The following is a 10,885-nucleotide window of genomic DNA, read 5'->3' on the forward strand; positions in this document are numbered from 1 at the left end:
TTTGACGGCAGAACGGGTGTTGAGCAGAATAGCAGAGGCTGCCGAGGGACCAGGAGAGGGGCAAGTGACAGTGGAAGTACAAGACATAGGGGAGGGAGGGCTGGGTGAGACTGGGAGGGGACAAGGGGAGTGAGGGGCGTAGATGCCAAAAGAGTTTAGACGGTGCAATAGGGAAGGGGAGAGTGGGACAGTGACGAGGTGTGCTGACAGTTGGGCAGAAGTGTAGACCAGAGGAAGGGCAGGGTCTGTGGCCCCTGGTCCCGGCCCGTCGCGGACGGGCACAGATGGGCTTAACTCAGGCGCAACTTCGTCGCGCCTTCGTCGTGCCCGCTGCGCTCGTCCGCTGCGCTGCCGGGACTGACTAATCCAGGTATAGGGGCACATGAGGGGGAGTGGCAGGGGAGGGAGGGGCCGAAACACTGCAGCGCTGACCCAGAGCCGCCCAAGATGGCAGACTCGCCCGTCCCTACTCCGAGCACCAGTCCGGCAGGAGGAGACGATCAGCGGCAGGCGCTCTGGGGGGCGTGCAGGAAGGAGAGGCTGCAAAGATGAGGCAATGCGCGAAAGCCCAGAACGCAGCTGAAGGAGAACACAAAGTGCGTAGAAGGATAACTCAGTGTGGGTGCTAGCGTAGCACCTGTTATAGCTTAAAGAGAGTGATAACTCAGTGTGGGGGTTAGCTTAGCACCTGTGATAGCTTAGAGTGAATGCTAACTCAGTGTGAGTGCTAGCTTAGCACCTATGATAGCTTTGAGTGAATGATAACTCATTGTGGGTGCTAGCTTAGCACCTGTGATAGCTTAGAGCGAATAAGTGTTGTGTTAGTTGCTTAGCACCTGTAATAACTTGAGTAGAGTAATAACTCAGAGCCGGTACTAGTTTACCACCGTTGGTAATTTAATGCACATGATAACTAACTAATGGTCGTTTCTTAGGTCCAGGAGTGAGCAAAAACTACGCAACCCCTGTTGTTAATTTACCATTAGCTGTACGTTCTTACGAGCTATAACTTTTCATCTGTGATGACGTTGAACCATATAACCTTGTACATGTGGAAACATAACCCAGGACTTGTAATAATTTAGCATCATTTTTAAATCCATTACGATTCATAGCTTTGCACCAGAGAACCTTGGCACCAGAGGTTTACTTAATAGGTTACAACGTGTAAAGTTTTGTGGCCATCACATTCGGTGGCATGGCCTTGACGTTTAATCAGATTTAAGCGGTGCTTAATTTCAGACGGTGGTTTCCTGTACTGGCAGAGGCACTTAATTGTCAGCACCAGCACGTATGGCAGTCTGCATGCACATGGTGGCACTGTCTGTCCAATTTAGAGATCAGGGCAACAACTGTTCATTAATTCAATATACAATTCAAAAAATGACTAATACCTAACAACCTGGCTGTTTTTATTGCTTTGCGCGCCTGGAATGATTATGTCCCACTTTTAATAGTGTGATGATTGGTCGTGTGTTGGTGCTATCTGGCATAGGCAATGGGTGGCGCATGCTGCAGTGGCCTGCTACTTATTTTATTATTATTTTTTTTAAGTCACGAGGAAAATTGACTCAACGCACTTAGAGGGCATCGGTAAAGCGGCGTCCACGAGGCTCAACAACGCAGCTTTAACCACTCCATGTCCTGCCGGATGCTCCCATGTCCATGTCTGGAGAGCCTTCACTTCCGGATTCTGTATTTAATATTCTAAACTGCCACTAGAGGGCACCAGAACATAGAGTACAAGAATACTTGAAAACTGGTACGTTTGGAGCAAAAGTCGCACTGGTATATATTATGGAAAACGAAAGCCTCTGATTCGTTTTATTTACTCAAATGTTGCACACATGTCAGTGAAAGGCTTTCGTGTGTGCTGATTAATGCCTGATTTTAATCTGCAGCCGCAGAGCCTGTTGTGAGCGTGTAAACACTGACGGGCGGAGTACACACAATAACTTTTAGCACACACCACCGGTTTACTCCTGGTCTTTATTTTATTTGTATTTATTTATTTTATGCGTTTTTTATAGGGCGGACTTTACCCGAAGGTGTCAGAGCGCTTCACAATAGGAACAGTAATGATACATGAGGAGAAAATTACAAGTGAACAAATTACAAAAGCAAACGTTCAGTTACATTAGGCAAAAGTGACAATTGTGAGCAAACAAAATACAAAGAGGTAGCAAACGGTACATTACAGGAGGAAAAAGTGACATATGTGCAGGTTACAAAAGCGTACAAAGTACAAGTAGAGGTATAATACTGCAATAAATGGCAGACACTTGGAGTGGCGAGATTTCGATCGATACCTTATCACTATTGATCTAAAACCCCGGTCTGGTCGACTGAACCTTTATTGCCTGTCATTGAGGGAAGAAAGTGCATCTCTTACCAAGTTAGTTCACCCAATAAAGGACTCCGCCCAAAGGATCACAAACAACTTCTAGCTTTCAAAGATTTATTATAAAGTCAATATAAGTTGAAGATACAGGCATCTCAGAATGAGATTCACAAGATAAACAGGCCCAACTACATACATGTGCTCTCTGAAAGCCCTCAGACGAGCAACGGAAACTACAAGAACCAATTCTAAAAATAAAAGGGCTATTAGCATAGACACGTATTGTGATCTCTCAGTCATTTACAGCCGGAGGGAAAATACAGGTTAGGCTGTCCCTACCCTGCTCTAGATGGTATCCCTACTTAACCAGGTCTCAACCTATCAAAAGGTGTCAGCAGTGAATGACCCCCAAGGGAAGTCACCCACTCTCAAGCTCTTGGTGAAAACCTATAGTTCTCCAGTCATGACCCCTCTCTGCCTACCCATCCGCTCTCTAAAGGGTCCTCAGGCATCTGCTCTAACTCCACCCCGGGGTGCTGTCCCTAATGCAAAAACATAACAACATTTGGGACGCCCCTCGTGAGACGCCCCTCACGTGGTGTAGCTTCTGGCTTTTTCCATGATGAGGCTTCGTGGTTAGAGTCGACCTTGCTTCTCAGACTCTTCTCCGGCCCGCTGATACCCCTTAATACATTCCGGAACCCTCCTCCATGTCTGGTCCGTCTCTAGAACAAACTTCTATTCATTCTATTATAATTGGATCTCCCCTTTCTCTTGCAGACAGACATCGGCAGCCAAAACCCCAATTCTCATAGACTTCCAACTAAGTTTGCAACATTCCTCGGCCCAGACCAGTATGTGTAAATCACTGTTTGAACAATTCAGGCCTACAGCATTTCTCATAATGATTATAGCATTCAACTTCTTCTTTAATTAATAGCATGTTAGTACTCCTAGTCTATTATTTGGTAAACACATCTATAAATCATGGCCTATTAACGTTATTACTAAAACATTAGTGCAATCCATGTCGTGAAATGAACCACCTTCCCCCTCCCTTCTAGCTCTGGCCCTGAGGCCTACCACGTTCTACGTTTAACCGTATGCCATCTTACATTTTAGCAGCTACACGACATGGATTCAGGAACAATCACGTCTAATAAAATCATATAGTTTCACACATTTCTACATTAGTTCCACTTCTACTTAAATCTCTACATTAACTACATTTTTCAGAATATAGATGTAGGTACTATCAGCACTCATGGCATTTCTCTTCATGACTTGTGCTTACTACGTGTAAGTGTGGTGTATTTCTACATTTAGGTCAGTTTGCGCTCTCTCAGTTCCCCCCTTTGATGACCTCTCGGGGTCATCATTAACATTTAAACTGCAGTGATTGCTAGCATAACTCGTTTCTGCGTCTCCAGAGCCCTCAGGCTCCTGTACTGACTGTCTTGTATGGCAGCCAATCTCTGCAGCTGTTCCCTCTGGACTCTCTCTGACCTTCTTGCTCGGTACCATTTGAATACCCTCACCAATCCCCATAACACGATCCCACAGATCAATATTATGATGATAGGTTTTAGGATAGACCACACAAAGCTTTTGCCTAAGGTGGTGAGCCAACTTCCAGCTTCACTCATTCCATGGCCCACCTTTTCCCAGACATTTTCTCTACTCAGGTCTTTGATCTCCTTGTGAATATTAGTTATGTTCCTAATAACTTTCTCAAGGGGCTTTGAATTGTCTGGAATGTAAGTACAACATTCTTGGACCTTCAAAGCCTTACAGACTCCGCCCTCTTTTGCCAATAGGACATCTAATGCAAGGCGGTTCTGGAGAACCATAGCCCTTATCGATTGCATCTCTCCTTCTACCAGCATTAAGGACTGGGCAGTGCTGGCAGACAACCTGTCTACGACTGTTGCTAGTCGTCTAATTTTTACATCATTAAGGATTAATCCCAAAATAGGGAACACAGCTCCAAAGACATCTCCAACCATTTCTACATCTCCTACATCTCTCCTTCCTCTCGATGATGTCTTGCCCTCGATGATCTCTAAGTCCTGGGCATGATATATTTTGGGGAAGATAATTGCCAAATAACATGAGCCATACCAATTGTCAGGTAGCCTCACGTAGGCATTTCTTCCACATACAAAATATACATTTGGAATCACTTGCATTCCCTTCAGGAAGTCCTTGGTATAGTACTCTAAATTGAAAGCATGTTCACAGCTAACTTCTCCCACGTATACATTTTCATAATACGTTTTGGCTCTGTGAAGACATAACTTTCCTCTCTGCGTTTTATCCAAAGCTATCGGACCACTACTACCCTTTCTCTTGTGTGCCTTCTCTTCTTCGGTCCAATCTGTTTTCCATTGTCCTGATTTTTTCAAAATCTTTTGTCTCCTATTTCGATCATCCACCTGCCCTATGAACTTCTTCTCGACTTCTGACACCTTGCATGTCAGATTATTTCTACGGGCATGTGAAGTATCTAAGGTAATCCAAGGAATGAAAAACTTTGCCAACCTGTCTTCACTTTTCCAGTAGTCCCATTTATTCATTTGTTTATAATTTGGGACTTCTGGTAACACTGCATCATAATTGGAGAAATAGTATTCAAAACTATCTCTCCCATAAAATATACTAAGCAACAAGCTACATGTAATGCCATATGTCAGCGGGAGGTGATGATATCGAATGCCTTCATCTACAGACGCCGGCAACTGCATGCAAACATAGCAGTCCTTAACCTCCATGGCATCCACGTATTCATATAGAAGTTTAGCATAAGCGTTTGACCTAAAGTCACCTTGGGACTCATCTACATGTAACCTGCGGGCTTCTGCAGCTAATAACGCTTTTTCTCGAGTGTTTTCCCTTTTCTCCCCAGCAACGGTGGGGGTAAGCGTCTCTACAGATTTCACATCGGTTACCCTTGCCTCCTCATCACGTCCCTCTACATAGGAAACAGTTACCACTAAAGCTATTAATATTATCACTCCTACTATTAGTGTGCCTATTATACATTTAGCTCTGCGGTTCTGGGTGCCGGCTTCCATTTCGTCAGACAGTATGGCTCTCTTGTAACTCAGCACAAAGTTCTTTTCTTTTCGTTCCTTTACAGTCTCTTTTACTCTTCTTGCTCTTAGAACCACACAACTGGAAGCTGACAACCTTCTTCGCAAAAGTCCTTTAACAGTTCAATATAGACAACCCTAGCCCTTCTCCATCAACTCAGGGAAAGTCCCTAAGATTCTCTGCTTCCTGGGCGCTAGGTAATCTTCTTTTCTTCACGCTTATTTACAAAGTCTTTTAAGCATCCACTATCAGGCGTTCGCCTGCAGCTTCAATAGCAAAGTTCAATATTTCCAAACGAAGATTGTGCTCTTCATGGGCTGTTATTTTCGTACCAAAATCGGGGAATTGCAATTCTGTGAGAAACATGTGCTTTAACTTGCTGAGGCGGGGAGGACGGGGGAGCATGAATGTCAGTGACCCTTCTTGTTCGACTCCGGGTACTAACAGTCTTATTTCCACTGTGACGATGGGCTCAGAACTGGACACTACCACCGCTCGGATCCTCCCTGTCTCCGGTTTCGAAGCCATTTGTCGCCAGATATGTCCACTCAGGGGTGGAGTATCTTCTGTTAGGCACACGCACTCTTCTTGACCTCCTCAAGTCCGGTGCTTCAGCGCCCTGAGCACCTTCTTCCGGGTCTGAGTCTTCTGATATCGGAGGAAGGGTTCTCTCCGGAGTTGACCTCAGGCTAGAGCTCCTTCTTTGCGGCCAATCAGCTTCTCCACGTACCCTTCTACTCCTTCTTCTTCTGGTTTGTTCACGCTCTCTGTCAGACCTGTCAGTGTCTGACTCGTACTCCCAGCTACTTTCTCCTTCAGTAGCGTCGTCTGTCTCGCTGCTGTACTGACCGTCCTCAGCTTGGTCAGACTCGTTCCCTGCTTCCGCTGGCACCTCTACAGCTTGGCTAGCCCCCTCTATGGCTTCTCGGTCCGCAGCTGGATGTCTATCCGAGAGAGGAGCTGTTTCTTCCAGAGGTGCTGGAACCCTCCGCGTATGTGACGCGTGGATCCAATTGGGCAGGCCTCCCACTTTCACAGCCGTGTTCGTGATCAGGATGATCTGGAAAGGCCCACGCCAACGAACATCCAGGCAGCTTCTTCTCACGTGTTTTTTCACCAGGACCCAGTCCCCAGGCAACAGGTCATGACACGGGTCCTGGCACGATGGAACCTCGGCAGCCTGCACCTGAAGGGACACAGAATGAATGGCGTCAGACAGCCCCTTACAATAGTCCAGGATCATATCATCTGTGATATTTAACAGTGCAGTAGTTGGGACAGATGGCAACCTCATTGCTCTCCCCATTAACACCTCATGTGGTGACAGCCCCGTTCTTCTGTCTGGGGTACTACGGAGGCTCATAAGGACCAATGGCAAAGCGTCAGGCCAACTCAAGGATGTGGATGAACACACTTTTGCGATTCTGGCCTTGATGGTGCCATTGATCTGCTCCACAATTCCTGAGGCTTCTGGTCGGTAACTGCAATGTAATTTCTGATCTATATTCAAAGCCGCACAAATCATCTTCACCAGCTCGCTGTTGAAATGCGTTCCCCTATCTGATTCCAAAGAGGCCGGCACCCCGAAGCGCGGGATAAGCTCCCTAAGCAGTAACTTGGCTACTGTGAGGGTGTCGCACCTACGTGTAGGGTATGCCTCAACCCATCTGGAGAATACGCAAACAACCACCAGGACATAGCGGAGGCGGTTGCACCTTGGCATTTCAATAAAATCTATCTGCATTCGATTGAATGGACCTCCAGACCTCCCTATGTGGCTCAGTGCAACTGGTGTCTTTTTCCCTACATTCAACTGCTGACACGTCACACAACGCTGGCACACTGCTTCAGCTGCTACTCTGAACTTAGGGTTGTACCAGGTCTGTCTAAACACTCTCAGCATAGCATCTCTTCCTAAGTGGACAGGACCATGTATGTGTCTGGCCATTGGGCTCACCATCTCATTGGGCAACACTGCTCTGCCATCTGCTGAGACCCAAAAATGGGCCTCTCCCACCACGCATCCTGCTTTTTGCCATGTTTCTTTTTCACAATCAGGAGCATTTTCTTGCATGTCTTTCAGTTCGTCCCAAGTATCAACAGTTTCTAATATCATGGCTAATTCAGTCCTTACATTTATTCCACCCACTTCCACCTCTGTGAAAGAGTACCCTGTTTCCGCGCAATACCGCGCGACTTCGTCGGCATACCTATTGCCCTGTGACACGAAGTCCATATTTCTGGTATGTGCGGTGCACTTCACAACTGCGATACCTGCTGGACATTGCAACGCCTCTAACAACAGGCGCACAAACTCTCCATTGCGAATGGGAGAGCCTGAAGAGGTCATGAAACCTCTTTGAGACCACAACTGCCCGTAATCATGAACTACCCCGTAACCATATTGGCTGTCAGTGTATATGGTGACTCGAATTTGATTGCTTGCCAGGCAGGCACGCGTCAGGGCAATAATCTCGGCCACCTGAGCGGAGTGTACTCCTTCCAGGCATCCAGCTTCCACAACTCCAGTAATTGTACAAACAGCGTAAGCTGCTCTCAACTGCCCAACTTCGTCTCTTACACATGAGCCATCGACAAAGAAAATTTCATCTGGGTCAGTCAGTGGCTCATCTACGATGTCGGGTCTTGGTTTGGTGCATAGTTCAGTCACATCGAGGCAGTCATGGTCTGTACATTCATCATCATCCTCAATATCGTTTGGAAGTGGCATCAAGGTAGCAGGATTTAAAACAGAGCATCTCCTGAGGGTCACGTTTTCTGCAGCAAGAATAACTTGCTCATAGCGCGTGAGCCTGCTGTTTGTCAGATGCTGTGTTTTGGTCCTGGTCATCAATAATTCAACAGAATGGGGCACATGCACCTCTAACGGATGCCCCATAACTATGTTTTCACACCTCTCAATGCTGACACCTGTTGCGGCAACGGATTTGAGACATCCGGGCAACGCTGCGGCTACTGGGTCTAAAGTAGCCGAGAAATACGCGACTGGTCTACGGGCATTCCCATGAATTTGGACTAACACAGACAGTGCGCAACCCTCTCTCTCACAACAGTAGAGCAAGAATGGTTTATCGTAATCTGGCATTCCCAGAGCCGGAGCACGACACAAGTCCTCTCTCAGCTGTAGGAACGCCATCAAACAGTCTTTGTCCCATGGTACCGGATCACTCACCTCCTTGTGCGTCAGTTTTTGCAAGGGTTTTGCTTTCAGTGAAAAGTTTGCAATCCACTGTCGGCAATATCCCACCATCCCTAGAAACATCCTGACTTCTCTCTGTGTTTTAGGCGCATTCATCTTCATGATGGCCTCTATCCTGTCTGGTGACACTTTTCGTTTACCTTTCTCAATTCTGTGTCCCAAGTACTGCACCTCTGTCAGGCAGTACTGCAATTTTCCCGGGGACACCTTGTGCCCATTTTCAGCTAGGTGATTTAACAACGCAATAGAGTCTTCCCTGCAAGCTTCTTCTGTTTCTGACGCCACAAGAAGGTCGTCTATGTACTGGACCAGAACTGACCTCTGGGGCAGCACTAGACTTTCAAGATTTTTCTTCAGAAGCTGGTTAAAGATCGATGGGCTCTCTGTATACCCCTGAGGAATACGACACCATGTTAGGACGCGACCTTCCAGCTTAAATGCGAAAAGAAAATGGCTCTCTTCGTCCAAAGGGATCGAAAAGAAAGCCTGGCAAAGATCAATTACAGTGAACCATTCTGCTTGGAATGGTATCTGAAACAGTATCACTGATGGATTCGGTACCACTGGACAACATGAAACGACTATGTTATTAATCTTTCTGAGGTCCTGCACTATCCGGAATTTCCCATTTGGTTTCTGCAAACCCATAATCGGGGAGTTACATGGACTACCCACGATTTCCTTCAGTATTCCCTGCTTAATCATGGACTCAATCACGGGTTTTATGCCTGCAATCGTTTCTGGAGTCAATTTATACTGAGGTGTTCTTGGAAACTCAGCATGAGGTTTCACTACAATTTTCACTGGGTCCACCCCTTTCACCAACCCAATCTCTTCCCCAGTGAAATCCCACACTTCTGGAGCTACTGTCTCTCTCAGGTCCCAGGGGAGCTCATCTACTGTCAGAGTGGGATACAACTCCACACATATTCTGGAATTTGCGACTTTGAAGTCAGCATCATCGTCATTAGTCAATACCTCCACTCCCTGTGGTGTGCAGTATATGGTGCAATTTAGTTTGCACAAAAGGTCTCTTCCTAGCAGACATACAGGACTAGAATCACAAACCACAAACTGGTGCTCATCACTGTACTTCCCTATTTTCACCTGCACGGGCTCAGTCAGTGGGCTGGTCATTCTCCTGTTAGCGACCCCCACTACTTGTATGGTCTCTCCAGACATGGGCAGGCCTGGAACTGCGGCTGATCTGATCGTGGATCGAGTGGCTCCTGTGTCCACTAGAAATGTCGTGGGGAACCCCGCCACTTCGGCCTCAACATAGGGTCCCCTCTGATCCACCTCTAAGGCTGCCCCGAGGGTGCAGTCATCCTTTTCCACCCTCTGTCCAGTTAGTGGGTCCACATAATAGCATTCCTCTCCCCCGACAAACAGGGGCATCTGTCTATATGTCTTACCCATAGTCCCTATTCTGGGCGCCTGCGGGAACTGGGCTCGGGGAGGAGGCCCCCCCCCTTTGAGCACCTTTCCCTGGTACTGTGTTACCCCTCTTGTAGGCGCACTCTGGGTCTCTTCCTCCTCTACCTCTTGTTCTCCTATCTCAACATTATAGGGACACTCGCGTTTCCAATGCCCCACCTCGTTACACTGGTGGCACCTAGTCGTTTTCTTTAAGGCAGCTATATCTATCCTGGGTCTAAAGGTGGAGTTCTCCTCATTGCCCTTGTTCTGACTATATTGTTTCCTTCCCCCAGTACCTGTTCCTGGTTGCTGTTGCTGCTGTCCCCCCTTCCCTGCTGCCTGCATCTGTACCACCATCAGTTTCTCCTTTAGTTTCTTAGCCTTGGAGTCTATTTCATCACAGCAATACCTGGCATATCTCAGTATTTCATCTAGGGGCTTATTTTGCCAACAAATCAAGTGTTGCTGGATCATCAAACTAATATCCGGTCTCAGGCCCAAGACGAACTTGGACACAAATTGCCCTATGTCCTTTGGATCCATTACATCCAGACCGCTATACTGTTTAAACGCCTTCAGCAATCTCTCATAGTATTCGTGGACTGTCTCTTTGGGTTCCTGTCTTGTTCGGTCTATTTTGACCCAATCTATGTCTTGCATTGGCACTTTATCTTTCAGCCAAGTCATTACTCTCTCGAATTTTGCCATTACAATCTCAGACGGCCCATTAGTCCTAGCATCCCTCTCTGGCTCAGTTATGGGCCACTCAGCGCTAACCTTGCATGCCGTCCACAAATCTCCGGGCACTACAA

General features: G+C 46.9%; 1 protein-coding gene across 1 annotated transcript; it reads right to left on the bottom strand.

Moving 5' to 3' along the window:
- Positions 1–3,608: 3,608 nt before the first annotated feature.
- Positions 3,609–5,477, bottom strand: LOC147678870 (uncharacterized). Its single transcript, XM_086944692.1, has one exon. The coding sequence runs from the start codon at positions 5,413–5,415 to the stop codon at positions 3,727–3,729; it is 1,689 nt and encodes a 562-aa protein (XP_086800818.1). The 5' UTR covers positions 5,416–5,477; the 3' UTR covers positions 3,609–3,726.
- Between the last annotated feature and the right edge of the window lie 5,408 nt (positions 5,478–10,885).

The sequence above is a fragment of the Lissotriton vulgaris genome, chromosome 11 (assembly GCF_964263255.1).
Source record: "Lissotriton vulgaris chromosome 11, aLisVul1.2, whole genome shotgun sequence".
Classification (NCBI taxonomy): domain Eukaryota; kingdom Metazoa; phylum Chordata; class Amphibia; order Caudata; family Salamandridae; genus Lissotriton; species Lissotriton vulgaris.